The following is a 20456-nucleotide window of genomic DNA, read 5'->3' as shown; positions in this document are numbered from 1 at the left end:
CCGGAGAGTCCACTGCACCTGCTTGCTAACCTGCAGGGGCTCCCCAGGGCCTGCCACATTGCCCACTGTGTGGACACCCTCCGCCTGCTCTGAGCCAGCTCCAGCCCTACCTCCCACCATCTGACCACCCTGAGGTCTGGTCACTTGCCCTGGGGCCTTTGCTTGTGTTGCTGAAGACATTTTCATCTCATGGGCTGCTCCAGGGAAGCTTCCAGACCCCCTTCATTCACCTGGAGTGTAACACAACATGGGTGTGTCTCATCACAGCCTGTCCTACTGTACAAGTGAGCAGGTGGCAGTGTGGGTCCCAGGCAAGGCCCACGCTTCCCAAGAGGAGCAGGGGAACAGATGCCCCCTCTGAGCTTGGCGTCCTCCTTGGCAAAATCGGCCCCGATGAAGCCTCTGGAAAGTTCTCAACACCGAGCCTGGAACACAATAGGTGCTCAGGAAATGACTGTAAAATTCAGCTGGAATTTGGAAACTGACTTAAGGGGCAATTTGTTTATTTATGCCATGTTCAGTACACAGGACACAGCCGCATGTGTGTCTCAGTCAGACAGAACTAGGCAGCCTGCAGTAAAAAAACAGCTCCCAGTATCTCAGAGGCCTAACATGCAACCCTTCATGTTTCCTCTTGCAAAGTTTGCTGCTGGTCAGGTGGCTCTCCAGGACCCTGCTGCTGGCATCCTGCGGCCCCCAGGAGCTGCCTCAACACGATGGTGGTGTTCCACTTAACCTGTCGCCAGGAGGCTGAGAAATTATGGTGAGCAAGGGACAGTCCTGGAGCACTCAAGTCTCATCCACGGAGGGCTTCAGTGTGGGCCTCAGTTTATCTACCTGTCAAATGAGGGGCTGGGTCCGTGGGGCCGGGCAGGGAGCTTGCTCAGCCCCTCCCCTCCCAGTTCACTGTCACAGGGCCGTTGGCCCTGCATGGAGATGGGGAGAAGACCCTGGAAGGGCCACAGCCAGCACCAAGCACAGAGCGACACAGGCCCCTTGCTGCCCCTGCTGCAGGCAAACACAGAAATGCATGCCTCTGGTCCATCTACAGACATTCCCGAACACAAGGGCAGCTGGGGCCACAGTTGACGGCCCAGGGCACGACCAGGCCATGCTGCACCAGGATGGTGTGCGTGCAGCCCAGGATAGGACCTAGGGCCAGGGAAGAGGCTCTGGGTACCTTCTGGGAGGTCCTTCCCAAGCCTAGGGCCCCAGGTCCCAGATGGCCCTCTGAAGACCCAGTCCCTACAGCCATGCTGGGGTGGAAGACCCAAGGAGCACCCAGATAGCTCAGCCTCAAGGACTCCAGCTCAGAGCCTGGGCAGCCAGAGCCAGGGCTCGGGAGGGTGGGCTGTACAGAACAGCCCAGGGCTTGGCGTGGTCCCCCAGTGGCTGTGGGGTGAGGGGGTGGGGACCCCTGGGGAAGCCACAGGGCAGGATCTGACTGGATCTGGGAAGGGACAGGACAGCTGCCAGGAAGGGTCAATGCCCAACCTTGGGGTTTGCAGAGGCCTCTCTTGTGGGGTACAGCGGAGCGAATTCAGGCTGTGGAGCTGCCTTGGCTGAACACAGCATACCAGGGCCCAGCAATGTCTGAGATGCCTGACAGCTGGGGCAGCCCCAGCGTGGGCCTAGGGTCTCCTCTGTGGCAGTCCCCTTTGGCCAGTTGGTCATTCTTTCTCCCTAATCCTCAGTCTTCACTGTGCCCTGCGCTGTTCATCTGTGTATGTGTGTGTGGAGGGGGAGGGGTCTGCTTTTGTTCATTTGTTGTGAATAACATCAGCTTTTTTTTTTTTTGGCTGCACTGGGTTTTCGTTGCTGCATGTGGGCTTTCTCTAGTTGTGGCAAGCGGGGTGTACTCTTCGTTGCGGTTCGTGGGTTTCTCATTGGGTGGTTTCTCTTGTTGCGGAGCACGGGCTCTAGGCATTCAGGCTTCAGTAGTTGCAGCGCATGGGCTCTAGGGCACGCAGGCTTCAGTAGCTGTGGCATGCAGGCTCAGTAGTTGTGGCTCGCGGGCTCTAGAGCGCAGACTCAGTAGTTGTGGCGCACGGGCTTAGTTGCTCCACGGCATGTGGGATCTTCCCGGACCAGGGATCGAACCCATGTCCCCAGCATTGGCAGGCGGACTCCCAACCACTGCACCACCAGGAAAGTCCCTAACATCAGCTTTAGACTGAAATCCTGCACATGTTCTCGGGTGCCTCTCACCGGACTCAACTAAACTGCACACCTGTGAACACTAAGAAGGTACTAGAGGCTCCTGAGGATGCTAGGGGCTGCGGCTGGTACTGTCCGGGTCTCAAAGGCTGCCCACTCTGACCAAGGGTCTCTTCTGCCTGCTCCTGCAGGCTGGCTCAGGGTGCTGCAGCTTTGGGGTGCAGGGCAGTACGTATGCCCTGTGGGCAATCCAAAGGCTTTCCAAGGGGAAAGTTGGCAGCCGGGGCTGGGCCTGGGTAGGGGGCCTGGCCCGACTGCCCACCCTCACACCCAGCCCACTCACCGGCCCACTCCTCTCCCCAACGTCGAGGGTCCCCACCGTCCTCACCACCAGAGTGGGTGACAGTGAACAAGGCAGAAATGACACAGACATGGTTCTGTACAAAACCTGAAATATTTTTACTCTTTTAAAACTTTGATCTAAGTTACCTTAGACCTCATGGACTCGATACAAGAGTAATATGAATTGGGAAATAAAACACTTTAATAGCCACAATAAACTTTGTTAGAAATGTACATGTTGCCAAAATAATAATAATAAAATTAAAAAAATAAAAGAGAGAGAGAGGAAGAGAGAGAACAGCTTGATGGCCAGGTTAGATTATATAAATGTTCAACAAGGAGAGGAAAGGAAACCTTCAAAACGCCGGGTCGGAAGAGTCAGGGCCCCGTGAGGCTCACCCCTCCCAGCCTCTTGGGTCCCGGGGCTGCATCCCCCAAACAGGATGAGCAAGGGTGGCAAGGCCCACGCAAAGCTGCCTCTCCTCATGGACAGAACACCCAGGGATGGGCATATAAACAAAGCTCATAAGAAATGTACAAATATAAAAAGCTACAAACATTAATAAATTACAGCATCACAAAACACAGAAACACTTCACAAGGTGCTAGTAAAATAACTGTACCCCCACCCCCTTCATCAACAAGAAGGAAAGAAAGAGCTGGTATTCAAGTTGAAGATTCCTCTTCAAATGTGTCTGAAATAGATCTTTTGTGTACTGTTTGCTTCTGTAAAGACAGATATAAGGCTGCAAAGACATCACTTGTTTTTCAGGCAATACCTTAGTTCCTAAAAGAAAAAATAATAATAATAACCATAATAATACAAAGAAAGAAGGAAAAGGAAAAGCATCGGAAACCCAACTGTTCATCATACTCGGCAAAAAACTCGTATAAATGTTAATGAAGGACTCTATAGAAAGAAATTCCTAAAGATACTTTTACTCTTATAAAAAAGAAGTTATTTAAAAAGCTATTTACACGCTACATTCTATGAAAAATATGCTTCAGGAAATACATCTAAAATTAAAATACAGGATTGCCTGAGAAACAAATCCAGCCCCTCCGTGTCGATGGGCAGACACGTGGTCCAGGAGCCACCCATGCACTCGACACCAAACGTTAACAGGTGACAAGACAGAAGTGCCTGGCCCCCAAGTCCTCGGGCCACCCGGCCACCATCTGCCCCACCAGGCATATGGCGGGGTGCCTTGGCTGGGAAGTGCTTCTCGGAGTATAGATGGTCAGGCTGGACGGGGCCCACCCATGTGGCTTAGCCTGGGCCCCCTGGGCCCCACGCTGTGTCTGGGCCTGAATCTTTCCCTGGGGACCCCATGATGGCTTCCCCCCCCAACACTGACACACTGACCCTGCTGATGGCCCCAGCCAGCCCTGAGAAATGCCCCAGGCATTCAGGGTGCAACACCCACCATCTGGCCCACCACCCACCAGCCGGGGAGCACGGAGGCTCCTCTCCTGGCTGGGCCCAACAGTCTCTGGACTTGTCTGAGAATCACTTGGGAAGAGAAGGGGGGCACATACACACCCCGATCTCTCCTCCTCTTCCTCTCTAGTGTTCTTTGCCTTTTTTAAAGCCTCTGGAGGCTACCAGCCTGTGGCCAGCTCAGACTCAGGGCCTGGTGAGCATCGGCTCACTCCTCCTTCCTTGAAGGACTCATGCTCCCAGCAGAGCTGCAAAGGCCCTGCAATCACACCCATGCTCGGGGATGCCTGGAGGCTGTCCTGAAACTGGAATGGTCCTCAAACTGGCAGGGCCACGTTTCGGGAACTGGTCACTCTAAGCAACTTGAGAAAGGACGTCTGTCCATATTGGCGAGCTCCGCCCGCTGAAGCAACAGATGCTCATGTGAGGGGGATGGTTGCCGGGAAGAGGCCAGGCCCTCCCTGGGGTGAGGCAGCAAGGCCACCCTCCTGGGGGCTGATGTTTTAGCAGGGCTCCAAGGGTCCTGAGCGGAGCAGAAGGATCCTGGCTTTCCAAACTTTAAAGGAGCAGTTTTCCATTCCGATGAATTTTCAAAATTTTCCCAAGCCTCTGTTTGGCAGTGGCCATGCCCTTTTTTGTACGCTTTCCTGGGGGAGGCAGAGACACAAAAGAGAAAGATGAGTGACAGGAGCAGCATGTGGGATGGGGGTCTGTAACCCTCCTGAGCCCCCACCCTGTCTGTGAAGTGGGCCTGCAATTCCCAGGTCCAGGGAGTTCTGCATCCTTCCAAAACCACCAACTGTCAACAAAGCGCCCCACTCAGAGGCTATGTCGACAAGGGGCTGGGCCGTGGTGAGTAGGGTAGGGACAGGCCAGGGATGGCATTAGGGCCACCTAGAGCCACACTCCCCATGTCCATGGCCAGCTGGGCCTCACGCCCACGGTGCAGGGGGTCTGGGGGTGACAGTGGGGATGCCACGAGACCCGGCCAGCCGTCCCACCCCTAATTCACACAGAGGAGCCTGGGTCACCTTAGGCTCCTCCCAGTGAATCCTCGGCAAACCACCAACCACACTCTGACTTCAAGCCAGGCCCCAAAGCCGAGGCCCTGGGAGTCTGAAGGGCCAGACCTAACTCCAAGGTAACCAGAACCCCCCTGGTGAGTAACCAGAGCTCTTGGTCTTGAAAGGGACCATCTGTTTCACATACTGACTGAGTGCCTGGCTATACACACTCATGGCTGCGGGGACAAAGGAGACCTGTGGTCATCCACAGGGACAGTCTGCAAGTCTAGGTGACTCAGGGTCGGCGGGCAAGGTACCTTTGGCAGCGGTGTTGTTGGGGGATGACGAGGAGGGCCTCCTCGTGGTGAGGAAGACCCCAGGGGCCATGGGCTGAGAGGCACGGCCGGCTTGGGCCCCAGCAAAGGTGCCGGCTGCTGTGTACTCGTGGTCAACCAGGCTGCTGCTGTGGGACTCTGGTGGGGGCTCAGGTGAGCTGCCCTCCTGTGAGGCCTGGCTGCTGGCCGTGCTGGTAGAGGCCGGGGTGGTGGAGGCCGGGGTGGTGGAGGCCGAGGTGGTGGAGGCCGAGGTGGTGGAGGCCGAGGTGGTGCCAGCAGAGGCAGAGGCGGAAGGGGAGGTGGTGTTGGGAGCCAGCTTCCTTTTGGTGTTCTTTTTCTTTTTGCTTTTCTGCTCCTCCTTTGAACAAAACATGCAGGTGTGTCACACCCCACAGGGCTGGCCAGGCTTTGGACACTGGGAAGCAGCCTGCAGCCTGGGAGCAGCCTGGTCTGCTGTGCACAAGGCTTCTCCCATGGAGCTGAGCGAGCCAGAGCTGCAGGAGCAGAAAGGGCTGGACCACGCCCGAGCCCCACCTCCAGCCACCACGAGCCCTGCAGAGCAGTACTGGGGCCTGTGGAGAGACCACCAGGCCCCCCCACCTCTGTGAGGTGGGCCGTCCTGGACACGGGGACGTGCGGGATGTGGCACCAGCACTCAGCTGTAGTGGACAGACTCAATCTGAGTTTACCTATTGGTGGGCACGTAGTACGGGCCCCCTCCCCCGTCACCCTAACCCCCTCCATTCCCCACCACCCCACTCTGAGCTGCCACGAGACTCTCCTGCCACCAGTTCCCAGCTTCTCTGCTTCCCACTAGCAGGGACTTGGGAGCCTGGAGGAACCGGGGTCAGCAATACTCACACGTGCCCAAGGCTGTGAAAGCCCCAGACTGGGTGGTCTCCGTACATGAGGGTGGGGGGAGCAGAGGCATCTGGGGAGCCTGAGCCCAGGAGGGGGCCCCCTCCTCACCTGCTGGGACAGTTTGGCTGCAGCAGCTGCCAGCCCGGTCTCAATGGAGGCCACTCTGGTCCCCTCGCGCACGGGCCTGTCCTGCCTTGGCACCGACGGGCCGACCCTCGCTGCGGGAGAGAAGGTCAGCCTGCCTCGAGCAGCCACCCACGGCCTGTGCGCCCTCCTGGGATCCCCCGGCCCTGCCCCAGTCTGTCCCCAAACCCCAGGGACAAGTCACAACTCGGGGAGTGTCAGCATGGGCCCCAACCTGGTGTGGGGCTGGTTTCCCTACACCAGCAAGACAGGAGAGGTCAGGAGGGAAGTCACGTGCTAGGTGAACCAGACCCCACCCCGCTGGCTGCCATGATGGGGGGCCAGGTGCAAACGTGACCCTCCCAGGGCTGTTCATTGAGAAGGAACTAGGGAGAGGGCCACCTCAAGACAGGGACACCGCACTGCCCTGCTGGCAGGAGCTGGGATGCCTTCGGGTGAGCTTGCAAAAGCATCTGGGCTGAGGTCCCGGGAGAAGGAAGTGGAACCCCAATCAGGCTCCTGCAGGCAAGTGACACCCCGTCTGAGCCCCGCACAGAGCTAGTGGGTGTGGAACATGGCTGCTGGCCTCCAGTGTGGATGGAGCGCCCCTTCCAGCCCCCAGCGCTACCTGTCGGGCTGTAGGGAGCATCATCCGAGCCTTTCCTCTTCTTGGACCGGGACTTGAAAACAGGACTGTCCTCATCCGACTCCAGGGAGGGGTAAACTAGAGGGGCAAAGGGGAGAAGGGCTGGGCTGCTGGTGTGGCCATAGGAGGGTGGCTGCTGCAGGCTCCTGGCAGAGCTTATGACCAGCATCCCCCAGGCTGTCCCCAGGCTGCAGAGTACCCGCCCTCCTGGTGTGGCTGCCACACGCATAGGCACAGGTGGCCTCTGAAATTGTCAAGCCCAGGCCCCCTTGAGGTCCAGAGAGGGCCAGACAAGGGGCTCCATCCAGCCCCCATGGCCACCTGACCAGCTGTTCCTACCCCAGCCCGGCCACCGCACCCACTTGAATGCCCAATTCTCAAAACGTCTCCTCTGCTGCTATCTGAAGAAAACATCTGATGTCCACGGAGCTGGGTGGCTCTGAAGGACCCCAGGCTCACCTCAGCCAAGTCTCTGGAGGAGGGAGACCCACACAGCAGCCCTGGGTGACTCACTGGGTACCTCCTTCCATTACAGGTTCAACCTCCAAGGCTTGTGACACCCGAACCCAGAAAATGGTGCCCAGAAAATGGAGTTCACTCCGCTGTTGATCTGTCAGACCACGGCAGGCCCCTCAGTGAGGCCTGAAAGTGTCCACCAGATAGGGCAGGTCCAGCCTCACCACGGGAGGGCTCTCCAGGGACAGGGTCTCCAGGACAAATACACTACCCTCAGACCGTCAGGACTGAACTGAAAACAGGCCCTGCACCACGGGGGCCAGCACGGCCCTGGCCCTGAGGAGCACAGCGCACCCTGCGGGGGCTGGGACATCTATGGGCAATGGGCTGAGGCATGGAGGCAGGTCCTCGCTCCAAGTCCCCTCCCAGGCGGCCAACAGCAGCTCCTTCAGAGCCCACTGGAACCCAAAGCGCCAGGCCTGGAAGGAGGGGCTGTAGTGGGAGGCGAGGGGCCATGCCCCTGGGCAGAGGCCACAGCTATGGCGCAGCCACCAACTCACTGCCCACCTCAGACTCAGGCCACAAAGCCACTCTGGGCCTCGGCTTCTCTGTCTACACAGACATAGGATGGACACGGTCTCAACGTGTCTGAAATGGTATAGCCACGTGGAGAACAGTCGGGCAGGTTCTCAGAAGGTGAAGCAGGCAGTGACCCAGGTATACACCACAGGAGCAGCACAGACACAGGCCATACAAAACTCCCTGCACACCAACATTCACAGCATCACTGTTCACTACTGCCAAAAGGTGAAAACCATCCAAGTGCCTGTGGATGGATAAAGGGATAAACAAACGTGGTGTGTCCACGCCACGGAATATTATTCAGCCATCAAAAGGAACAAAGAGCTGACATGTGCTACACATCATGGATGAAGCCTGAAGAGTATGCTAATGAAAGAAGCCAGGGACCAAAGACCAAGCACTGTGCAGTTCTGTTCACGTGACACATCCTGATTAGGAATATCTACGAGGCAGCATAAATCAGTGGTTGCCAGGGGCCAGAGGTACTGACTCCTAACAGGTACAGGGCAGGGTTTCCTTTCTGGATGAGGAAACGTTCTCAAATTGGGTGTGATGATGGTGGCATGCACATGCCTCTAAATACACTAAGCACCACCGAGTTACACGCTTTTAAAGGGTGACTTTTAAGGTCTGTGAATCATATCCATAAGAGGGCCTGGCTCCCAACCCCCAGGTTTAGCACCCCTCCCCGCACCGCGGCGCTCACCGTAGTCCGAGTCCTTGAAGCAGGCGTCCAGGTGGTCCTGCTCCTCCTCGTAATCATCCAGGTCCACACTGTTCTTGGCCGCCCTCTTCAGCAGCCTCTTGCCTGCGCTCTTACCACCAGCCCCATTCTTCCGGGTGCCGTGGGCCGCCAGCGAGCTGCCCTTGGCCTGGCCAGCACCCCATGTGGTCTGCAGGCAGGAGTCGGAGGCCTGCAGGTTGGCCATGGACAGCATTCCCTGAATGGCTTCCTGTGTGCTGGGGGAGGCGGGGGGCTGGCTGGAGGCACAGAGAGACAGGCACTCAGCCCGTGGCCCACACATCCTCCCACTCAGCAGCCAGCAGAGGGTGTGGGGTGGAGGACAGTGGTAGCTGATAACTCCCCCATGGAAAGAGCCAGCTATCCCCTTCCCCTACCCTCTGTTCCCACCGCCCAACACCAAAGGAGGGCTGGAGGCCTTGGGACAGAGAGGGGCGTAAAGAGAGAAGAGAGGGAGGAGGACGTGGAGGGAGGGGATGAAGAGAGGCAGAGGAACAGAAGGTGGTAGGCAAGGGTGCCGTTACTCCTGATCTCTCCTACCATCAAGGCAACAAGCAGCTTCCCCCAAGGCCCCAGGCCACCCCCCCTCCCTCCCTCCCTCTTCCACTCCAGCTGGTTTTGTGCACACCTCCACCCAGCGTGGACTCCTGTGCTCAGCCCCAGCCCCAAGCGCTCCCTCCCCCATGTCTTCAAGGGCATCCTCCCATCCGGTCCCTGAGATGGGGCAGCACAGCCCTCTCCCCCCCATGGCACTCCATCTCCCCAGGTGACCCACACCATCTTTTCATGACTGCACCTGCACCAGCACCCTTGCCCGCCCACCCCAGGCTTTTGTCCACCTGGGTCAGGACGGCCCACCCCGGCCTCTGGGGAGCCTGGCCATACCTCTCATTGCTCCCTGGGACCCTAGGAAGCAGGACCTGGAGTGGGGCACTGCTTAGCCCTTCTCCCTGGTCACAGACCCAAGAGGCCCAGGAGCCCCAGCAGCGGGCCCGCCCTGTGTGTCTGACATCCAGGCCCCCTCCTGCCTGCCCCATGTGCCCCCAGGGGATGGACCCACCTGCAGGGCTGCCAGACCCAGAAGCAGCACCCAAAAGTGCCAGCCCACATGGGCCCCTGGTGGTTCTGCATGGTCCCTGCTCCCTCCTCCACTTCCGAGAAGTATTGGAAGCATGTTTAGTAAGACATTAGAACGAGAAGGAGTCCCTGCTCAGAAATAAGGTCCCCAAGATGGAGGCTGGAGGGTGCAGGGAGATGGAGCTGGCCCCAGGAAGCACAGACACAGAGGGTGGTCCCCTGTGGTCCTGGGGGCCCACCGAGGCAAGCCTGGACATAAGCCATCCTGTGAGGGGTACTGCTGGGCTCCAGGCCAGGGACTCTGCCCCAAGCCAGGGGGAAGCGACGGGCAGGCGCCTCTCTGGGCAGCCCTCCACGAATACCACTTCCCCAAGCCCTGCCCGAGACACACTGGACCGCAGTGTTTTGGGGTTTTGCTGGAAGCAAATGGATTACGGCTCCAAAGCCACAAACAATGGGGAAAATCAAGTATGGTCAGACCACCATGGAGAGTCGGGAGCCTTCCACCAGACTCTCCACCTGCCCCAGCATCCCCCCGACCCCCACTGTCCCACGCCAGGACGGCAAAGGGCTACCCAGACCCAGCCAAGAGCACATGGCGTTTGGTAGCGGTAATGTCATTGTTGTACCATCATCGCTGATGCTTTCTGAGCAGGGACAGGCCCCCGACCCAGCACTAGAGCCAGCAAGAGCTGAGAACTGGCCCCCCATCCTCTGCCAGGCTCTCCAGTGCTCTACGAATGAGACCCTTCCAGGCTCACCCGGAAGGTCTCAGGCACCCTCACCCAGCCTCATGGCCCAGACAAACACCTGGCTTCCTGCAGGGATGGGAGGGTGGGGGCCGGGACACTCACCATGAGGGTCCTCCGGGAGCCAACATGGAAGCCAGCCGCCTGCCTGTGCCATCTGGACCTCATGGTCCCAGCCCAGCTCGGCTGCAACCTGAGAGGGAGGGGCCTTGGAGCCCAGGGCTGCAGGCTGTCCACGTGGGCCGGCGAATCAAGGAGCAAAGTCTAACTAGTCTAATGGAAAATAATACCTTAATCTTCCAATTATCATACCAAAATCCTCTCTTTCCCTCACCCCCAGGCAAACCATGCACAAGAAATTAACATATTTTCCTCCATTTTCTTCAGCTGGCTTTTTCCAAACAGCAAATACTTAAAACAGAGCAAATGGACCATCAAACACTGACCTACACTCCAAATGGGAGACCTGGGAAAGGAACTGCCTGCGGCAGCTGAGGGTACCCAGCCCCAGCAGGCACACATGCACGTGTGCAGGCGTGTGTGAGCACATATGTGTGTGCCTACAGAGCAGTTCACAGCGCATCCTCAAATTGGCTGCCCTCCTCCCGGCAGGCTGAGTCCAGGTTCAGTCAGGAGCCCAAGCTGCAGCACCTGTGTCCCAGCTCCATGCAGAGTCCTGGCACCAGCCCCATCTGCCCTCATCCCAGGGGTGCCTCTCCCTGGAACTCATGGGGGACCCAGGGTGTGTAGGGCACTTCTCCAGGGTCTGAGTGTCAACCGGTCACCGAGGTGCCAGCTAGCCATAGCCTTCCCAGAAGAAAGGCACCTCCAAAGAGGTGAGGGGCCAGCCCGGGCACCAGCACCTTCCAGTAAAAGGGGGTTCACAGCCAGGCTTCTCCTCCTGGCAAAGGGCCTCAGGTCAGGGTCCCTCCCACCACTGCAAAGGCCACAGGGCGTCTCTGCAGTGAGGGGCTTAGGTCTGCTCATCTACAGAAACCACTTAATGCTGAACAGGAAATCTGTACCCCACAGCTCTGTAGAAGCCTCCAGCCACACACTCCACTCCCATGAGAGAAGGCGCCTATGGCTGTCTGTGAGCATAACACTGCACAAGTAATGGTAATTTACGAAAGAAAATACAACCATTTGATTTAGCAAGAACGCTTTTCAATCAAGCCCTAATCCGCCTCCCTCCTGGAGTCCCACTGTACTGTCTACGACGGGGCTGACATGCTGCTTTCACGGGCTCCTGTAGCCCCTGGACCTCGATTCTAGAAGCACAGACTGAGAGGCAGAGGGGGACGGGTGGAGCACAGATCTGGAGAACCAAGCGAACCCCGAGCAGGTCACGTGAGCCCTGACTTCCTCAAGCCAAGTCCCTCCTGGCTGGATGTCACCGCCCAGCATGGTTAACATTCCAGGACCCCCAGGCTTGGGTTCCATTATCAGCAGATGGAGGTTCTGGCCCTGCCTCTGCCACTTCCTGGCTGTGCGGCCTTGAGCAAGTCACCTAAGCTCTCTGAGCCTCAGTTTCCCCATCAGTGCAGCAGGACTCTCCTGCTGGCTCAAGGACTAGGAGGGGAGCCACCCCCCACCATGGTGGCTGAGGTCCCCAGAATGGGGAGGCTACAGGGGGCACGGGCCCTGATCCCTTGGTTGTCTGTCTGTGGTACTTGTAGAAATTCCATGTGAAAAAAAAAAATGGCCACGATGCATAAAAACAAAAGTTAATTGGGATCAAAAGAGAATTTAACTGGGACCACCATGAGAAAAACAAGCCCGGTGGCCTTCCACCAATGCAAAACCCAAAGAGGATTAATCCATTTCTCTCAAATCAAAGGACTGCAGTTGGGCAGGCCTAGGTAGGGAAGACCGCCTGAGCTGAGCAGACACATGTCCTGGCCTGCCCGACTGCCCAGAATCTCAGGGCTTCCAGGAAAGAACAGCATATACACCAGCAGCAAGTGGTCTCCTGAGGCCGCACATCTGGATGCACACAGGTCTCAAGGACAGCGTGGCTTGGTTCCCACACACCCCCCAGCTGGTGTGGGAATCTGGGACCCCTGGCCGATCCAGCCCCTCCTCAGGGAGTGGGCTCTCACGTCCCCGAGCTCTGAAGCCATCACCTCCCTTGCCGCAGATAAGGGCTCTGCAGGTAACCCAACTTGGGGTCCCAGAGAGGCCCATTAAACGCCCTTGACCCCAACACTGGGCACACAGTGTGGAATTTTTCTTATGTTATTTTTATGGCATGCAGGAAGTGATGAGACAGAGACAGTCGGGTGTCCTGGCCTGGAACAACCCTGACACCCTCCAGGTGACCAGCCTGGCCCTGCTTCCCCACAGGCACCTAGAGGTATGGTGGCCCCACAGACTCCTCCCTCCATGGCCCCAACGTGGAACTACTTCTCAGCTGCCTCCCCATCTAGCATCTAGAAGCAACCGTCCTCAGAGCACCGTGCCCTCGCTCAGGAGCTCTGCACAGCCAGCCCCCTCTCACCTCTCTGGCCACCTGGCACCACCTCTGCCAGGCAGGGGTCCTGCTCTGGCCTCTGGGACGTGGGCTGACGGAGCCCTGTTTGGCCCACCTCTGTGGAAGCACCCACTTCCCCAAGTTCCCCGTGGGCACCGGGCCTACCTGTTGGGGTTGTACTCGAGCGCGCCCACCTCCTCGCTGGCCTGCAGCAGGTCCAAGATGCCCGCAGCCGAACCCCCGCCATCCTTCTTCACTTTGGCATTGCGGGCGGGCTTAGTGTCCGTGTCTATGTGCAGCGAACCCTCATCAGAGGAGTCATCACTCTGCTGTGGGGATAGAGTAGCCGGTCGGAAAAGGACTTGGGGGTGGGGGTAGGGACTACTGTTTCCCTTCAGTGAGAAAAAGAGGTTTTTAAAGAGCCTGTCCTTGTAATGAGCACCGTGGGGCTGGCTGACCAGACACACAGAGCAGGGCACAGGTGCCAGAGCTTTGCGCTGGGATCTTGGAGCCCCGCCTGCACCATTTCCCCAGGTGAACCTTGGTTCACAGGACCTTACATGAGACCGCAATATTGAACACAGATACAAGAGGAGTTGGGGTGGCTGGACTGGGAACAGGCAGTGTGCCTGCACCTGAGGGACACCGGTTAATAGCCCCTGGCAAATGGCTCTGCAGGGACATCTTGGGCTCTGACCCCAACAGGGAACCTGGCTTCCTTGGAGATGGCCACCACACCCTGGGTTGGACATGCATGGCCCTGGAGGACATCTAACTTAACCCCCACACGTTTAGTGCAAGACCCAACCCCCAGCAGGCCTGGCCTGCTACTCCCTGTACCCCAGTCCTCCGGCGTCAAGGAGATGCATTATCTTCATGGTGGATCTGACTACGTAGCGCAGCTCCCAAGGCCCCACCACTCATAGAGACCTGCAGACCTTCCACAAGTCCCACATCTGCTTTTGTCCCTTTGTGCAGGGTCCTGGGGCTCAGAGCTCCACATCTGGAGCCCAGCCAGCCTCCCCAGGAAAACGTCCCCCTCTGCACTCCACCCAGAAAGCTCAGTCACCCAGAAGGCACTCGCTTACCTTGTAGAGAGCCGAGTCCAGCTTTGGCTTCGTAATGGGCGTGGGCAGCGGCTCCTTCTTGTCCAGTAAGACTGAAAGCAGAGCATATGGGAGTCAGCGGCAGTTTGGGAGGAGCAGAGGGGGACCCCAGTCCAGCCACATCCGATGCCCACTCCACACGCCTGAGACGGCCTTTATGGGGCTGGGCCTGCCCCCTCCCCATGTCCCCCCAACTCACAGGACAAGTCCCTCTTCGGAGCATTTTTCTTCCTCCTAATAGGAAATTCGTCAATCTTGAGCTCCCCGTCATCCGACACGTACTCATACTCATCCCGCACTGGCTGGGGCTTGTCCTCCTTGAAGTTCTGCAAGGCTCCAAACACCCCTGGGCCTGGCTGTGGCTTGAGGGCCTTGGAGCTGGGGCGGCAGAAGTAGGCCGGTCAGTGGACATCCGCACAGCCTGGCTAGTGCCCCCAGCACCACCCCCCACAGGCCTTGCAGGACCAACAGCCAGGCTGGAGCCTTCCCAACACCACAGCCTCCCCTCCAATGTCGTGACCCCAGTGAAGACGGCGCACAACCCACAGGGTATATGCCTGGCCCTTTCTCGGGCTATTTAAGGTTGTGCCCCTCACGGCCCCCTCACCCTAGCCAACGGATGAGCACGCCTTCTTTCAGGCTGCCCTGGAGCCTGATACAAGCCCAGTGTCAGATGGAGCCAGTGCCAACTGGCCTGGGTTTTCTACATAGCTATTCTAGAAAAATAATTTCAGGGCCGAGGTGTAGACACAATAGTCTAAAAAGTATCACACAGGGCTTCCCTGGTGGCGCGGTGGTTGAGAGTCTGCCTGCCGATGCAGGGGATGCGGGTTCGTGCCCCGGTCCGGGAAGATCCCACGTGCCGCGGAGCGGCTGGGCCCGTGAGCCATGGCCGCTGAGCCTGAGCGTCCGGAGCCTGTGCTCCGCAACGGGAGAGGCCACAACAGTGAGAGGCCCGCGTACAGCAAAAAAAAAAAAAAAAAAGTATCACAACTCATCTCTCTCATGGGGCAAGACAGGGCTACTGCAAACAAGGAGAGTCCAACGCTCCAGCCGCTGTCTCCCTGTTGGCTGAGGGTACAAGGGCACACTCAGCAGTGGGGACAGCAGGCAGGGCACAGGCATCTGCAACTCTCAACAGGTACAGCTCGGATGCCCAACAATGGAAATGCAGAGGACGGCTGGCAGTGAGCCCTGCTGGGTGTAGTCATGAGCTACATAACACAACACACACATGTACACACACTACCCATGTACATACACACAGGTGTGACATAGCTATAGAACCATGTCTCCCTTTCTCCCTTCCATTTCTAAACTCTGTAGCACGGTCAGTCAGTCATAGAGTTAATGCTGTGCAAAAGCTCCCCGGGAACCTAGCAGCTGAGCTTCAGATAAATCAAGGACGTGCTCAGGGCCATGAAGTCAGGGCAACCGGGCCCCTGCAGATCAGACCCAACCCACCTACTCACCAAGCAGCCTTGGCACATTGCCGTGAGCTCTTGGGAATAACGGGCCCACTTGTGCCAGGCTTTTCAAGAGCACAAGATGCTGACCAGCTCTGTTCCCCCACCACCTAAAAATGGCCTTCTCCTCCCATCTTGCAGATGAGAAAACTCAGGCCTACAGCAGAAAAGTGGCCCCATTCCCACTGGGACGTGTCTGCTTCCTGATTGCTGGGCACCCACGCTGGACTTTGGATTCAGCGTACGACTGGGTGTGGGACCGAAGCCACCGAGGGGCTTCTTGGTGGGCACAGGGTGTCTGGCCCACCAACCTCCCACCTGGCCAGCCCACCACACTGGTCAGCAGATGGAGACCCCTTATACAGTCCAGAACCCGGACACACCAGCTCACACACACATACCCTCCCAGGCTAGGTGCCCCCATCTCTCAGCTCAGTGCCATCTGCTCCAGGAAGCCCTCCCACCAACTCCCTTGGACACACAAGGATCCACAGCACCCCAGGCCCCACAAATCCTTCTTCCATGGCCCCAATCACGGCCATAATTTTAGATGGATTTGAGAGTGTTGGATTCATACCAGCCCCTCCCCACTGGCCTCTAGACTCCAAGGCCAAGATCCTGACCCCCACCATGTCCTCTGTGACAGCCCAGGACAGCCACTCGGCTAATGTCTGCCCAATCCCACTCTCCCACTCCTTGCTGGCGCACACCACTGCCCCCTCCCCACCTACCCGAGCTTTTTGGCTTACGAAGCAGGAAAGGAGTCTGCCTGGAGGCCCTCCTGAGGGGTGTGCCGAGCAACAGTAGCCAGCTCAGAAGGGGGGCTCACCGCGGAGCCCTCCAGGAGGGTGTATGTGTGTGTCATGTGTGCACAAGCAGGGGATATGTGTGTGTGACGTGGGGGGGGTGTGTGTTCAGGGTGTGTGTGTGGCATGTGGCACATGTGCAACCAACCCCTCCTGGCACGAGCATTCACGTACCCTAGCAGCTTCTTGTTGGAGAAGGAAAATGAGAACTTGTTGTCCTTGGTCCCCGACAGAGGAGACTTCTCCAACTTCTGCTCTTCCTCCATCTTCAGTAGGGAGTCGGGTTTGCTGTTCTGAAAAGCAAACCCAGGACCATCCCTGAGCCCCACACAGGCGCCCAGTGGGCAGAGGCAGCTGGACTGGGCAGCCTCCTCCCTCTGACATGTCACCTGGGGACCCACTGCAGCCCCAGGCCCACAGGACCTGCCCTCGGATGCTGCCCAGCTCCAGGGAGTGTGAGCTTGAACCAGGGCAGGCTACAAAGGGCAACGCCATCCATGCTCTCAGGCCGAGATGTGCCCACGCCAACCCCTCAGAAGGTAGCTCCACGGAAGCCACGTGCACACCCAGACCCTCAAAGACCTTCACGGCACTGCCCACCTGCGGACAGGCAGACACACACCTGACGTACCCTACAGGCACACACACACAGCACCAAGCCCACACTTGCCCCACACACCACCTTCTTTCACTAATATAGCCCTCCCTGAGGGTAGATTCACTCACCAGCATACCTGTACACACACATCTCACCTTGTACTTCCACTTGGCCTCTGACTTGCTCTTCGTCTGCTCTCGGATTTCCAACCTCTCCACGTCGTTCTGCGTGCTGATAACCTCCTTGTTGGGCACACTCAGGACATTCTTTGTGGCCTAGAAAATACTAGCCATTATCTGGTAGCGGACATGGGTGGGCAGCAGGGCTCCATCAGGCTACAGTACAAAGTGAGAACCACACAGCACAGAGTCCCTGCTTCCCGCTGGCCTACATGCATCAGCTAATCTGTCAATCAATCTACCCACCCACCCATCCAACTAACCATCCATCCACCCACCCACCCATCCAACTAACCATCCATCCATCCACCCACCCATCCAACTAACCACCCATCCATCCACCCACCCATCCATTTATCCACCATCTACCTATCTACCCACCCATCCACCCACCACCCATCTATCTACCCATCCATCCACCCAACCATCCATCCACTCACCCATCCACCCACCACCCACCTATCTACCCATCCATCCACCCAACCATCCATCCATCCACCCATCCACTCATCCATCCACTCATCCATTCACCAACCATCCATCTGTCCACCAATCCATCCATCAAACCATTCACCCACACATTCATTCATCTACTCTTACTCCTCCCTCCCTTCCTTCCTTCCTCTCTCCTTCCTTCCTTCCATCCATTCATTCATTCATACATTCATCTACCCTCTTTGCCTTGAGGAAGGAAAAACCGATGTGCCCCACTTAAGCCCTGCAACACTAGCTCCGGTGGCCACCAAACCCCTGGGAAGTGAGCAATGACCTCCCACTAGCAGGAAATCACTCAATGTGGCCTGGTCTCAGGGACTCATGGTCCCCAAAGCCCACACCTAAGACCCTCTACTCACACTGGTGGGTCCTCAGGGCCAGGCCTGCCTCTCTCACTGCCACAGGGGCTCAGGCCCCCAAGGACACCTGCCCCCATCACCGGCTCCACCCCTGCCTCCCCACTGCCCTCCACTGGTGCCTCACCCACCTTCAGGTCTCAGCCAATGTCTGGGCCCCAGGGAAGACTCAGCCGGCTTGTCCCCCCAGATGACCCTCAGTGGTGCCACCCTGACCCAGCAGAGACTCTGCTGCCTTCATCGTGAGGGTCTCTCCCCAGCTGCCCACTACACCAAGCTTGTTGGGGCAGAGCCCAGCTGCCCTGGGTCTCTAGCACAAGGACATGGCAGCCCCAGCACCATCCCCCAGGCCTGGTCCTCGGAGGTGTCTGCAGGCCTGCTGACTATAGGTGGGGAGGGTGAGGCCACCCACCTTGCCCTTCTTAGGGGGCTCAATCTTGGTCAGTGCCTCCTTGGTGTGGGCCTCCAGCAGGTCCAGGTTGGGGATGGTGGGTGAAGCCGAGCCCCTGCACTTCTTCCCTTTCTTCTTGCCCCCGTCCTTGAGCTTCAGTGATTTGGGAGGCTTGGGGGGCTTTGGGGGCTTGGGAACTTTGGACGGCTTGGGCATCTTCACGGTTTTGGGAGTCTTTTTTTTGGACACTTTCTCCAGGAAGGACCGAGGAGGGCTGGCCTCAATGGGGGATGGGGGCTCCTCCTTTTCTCGGTCCCCAAAACAGACCTCGTCCGAGGAGACGGCCGCAGTTACTTCAGGTCGGGAGGCCTTGGAGGCATTCTAGGAAAAGGACAGGGAGAGGTGACCAACCACACCCTGCCAGGAGGGTCTCACAGCCCCAGGCCATGGGAGACACTCGAGCAGAAAAGGAGCATCTGTCTGCATCATCAGTGACATGCTCACATTCATCCTACACCATCTGGGTGACAGGCTCACATCCATCTACACCATCTGGGTGACACATTCACATCTGTCCCACACCATCCGTGAGGCAGGGTGCCAGCCATCTACATCACCAGCCACTTGACCCCTTTACCTCCTTGGTGGGGACTAGACAGGCTCACACAAGCAGGGGCTGAAGTCCTCCCTGCAGAGTCCTTCCCCACCCCCACAGGGAGCTGGAGGGAGACCCACACTAATTCCCAGGGCTCCCACCAGAAGACTGCAAGTCTACCACTGGGACCTAGGAGTCCAGAGCCATCAGGCAGGTGACCCTGCCCCAGAGGGCTAAAGGAGGGGCTGCCTCACACATGGCCATCTCTGGAGGGATACCCAGGGAAGACAGGCAGAGGCCTCCCTCAACCAGGGTCAGGGGCCCCCAGGGTCAACCCTACCTCACTGAGCCGGATCTCTTTGGCGAGGTCTTTGATGAGCTGCGATGGTTTGAAGTGCTCTGGTAGCTCATCCTCATGCTCCGCCAAAGCCTGCAGGACAGCCACGCACAGGGTCAGCGGGTCAGCCGCCGAGTCTGGGCACTGATGCCCACCCACCCTCCACCCACAGGGGCCCCAAGCAGCCTCAGCTTCTGTGGTTCCCGACTCATGCCCTCTGTCCCTCAAGGCTGTCCCCCCATCTACCCACCCAGGACCTCCGGCCCCACTGCCGTCCCAACAGGCACAAGGGCAGGCGCTGCCAAAGGTGTGGATTGGCTGCATGGGGTCCTGAGGGAGTTAGCCCACTCTGGCCAGACACTGCCCCAACGAGGAGGCTCTGCCATGACTCCACTCTACAGGTGAACAAACAAGTCCCAGAGAGGAGGGGGGGTCCTGAGGCCACCACCAGCTGTGAAGTGAATGTGGGCCATCCCTTCTTCCTGGGCACGAGGCCACTCCACCTGGCCACACAGCTGATGTGAGGTAGGAGGGACACCCTGCATTACTCCAGGCCTTGAGGCGAGAGAAGATGTGGCTGAAAGAGGGCTCCAGGAGGGTACCTGCTGCCCCACCTCCTGGACTCCCCACCCCCACAAGGCCTCCTGCGGGCCTGATGGGACCTGCTCAGACTATGCTGGCATCCCTGACTGGGAGAGAGTCCCTTGGCAGTGGACAGGGAGTCCCAAGGCTGACCAGGCCTCTCCCCTCCCTCTGTACCAACAATCCAGGCAAGATGCCAAAGGAAGTTGGAAGCTGCTTCTCTGGAGCCTCCATTAGGAGAAGTAGCTGCTGCAAGGATGCTAGTGAGGGTGATAACGCTTTACAGTGGGGGCATGAGGTGGGGCCCAGACGTGCTGCTTCAAGGGAGCCATGAGGGGCAAAGGGCAGTGCTACTGTGGTGGTGGGGGGGGGGTGGTGACGGAGGGGCATGGGGCAAAGGGACTGTCCTAGTCACAGAGCAAAGCCAGCTTCTGAGTTGATGCCTGGGACAGCCAGTAGGACAAAGAGGGCATCTCCACTCTCCTCTTCAGAGCCCTGAACATCCAGCCAGTCACTGACTCGAGTCCTCCCCACTCCCTGTCCTTTCGGGTTCGCGC

At 58.1% G+C, this 20456-nt stretch overlaps 1 protein-coding gene across 4 annotated transcripts in view; it reads right to left on the bottom strand.

Annotated features, from left to right (window-relative positions):
• Positions 1-2592: 2592 nt before the first annotated feature.
• The window catches only part of PHF2 (PHD finger protein 2), a 92128-nt gene continuing 74264 nt past the window's right edge, over positions 2593-20456 (bottom strand). For 2 of the 4 annotated variants that reach the window (XM_081236689.1, XM_081236688.1), the window contains exons 11-22: positions 19321-19410; positions 18407-18766; positions 17120-17239; positions 16541-16659; positions 14294-14472; positions 14077-14147; positions 13154-13317; positions 8654-8928; positions 6892-6987; positions 6249-6358; positions 5262-5637; positions 2593-4587 (exon numbers count right to left, since the gene is read on the bottom strand). In XM_081236689.1, coding sequence (XP_081092815.1) covers positions 4499-4587; positions 5262-5637; positions 6249-6358; positions 6892-6987; positions 8654-8928; positions 13154-13317; positions 14077-14147; positions 14294-14472; positions 16541-16659; positions 17120-17239; positions 18407-18766; positions 19321-19410 — 2049 coding nt within the window. In that variant the 3' untranslated portion in view covers positions 2593-4498. The remainder of the gene's footprint in view (positions 4588-5261; positions 5638-6248; positions 6359-6891; positions 6988-8653; positions 8929-13153; positions 13318-14076; positions 14148-14293; positions 14473-16540; positions 16660-17119; positions 17240-18406; positions 18767-19320; positions 19411-20456) is intronic. The other 2 variants (XM_081236687.1, XM_081236686.1) reach the window with 2 other exon arrangements.

This window comes from Mesoplodon bidens (genome assembly GCF_964165515.1).
Source record: "Mesoplodon bidens genome assembly, chromosome: 6".
Lineage (NCBI taxonomy): Eukaryota > Metazoa > Chordata > Mammalia > Artiodactyla > Ziphiidae > Mesoplodon > Mesoplodon bidens.
The sequence above is the reverse complement of the archived record's forward strand: the minus strand, read 5'-3'. Positions and strand labels throughout refer to the sequence as shown.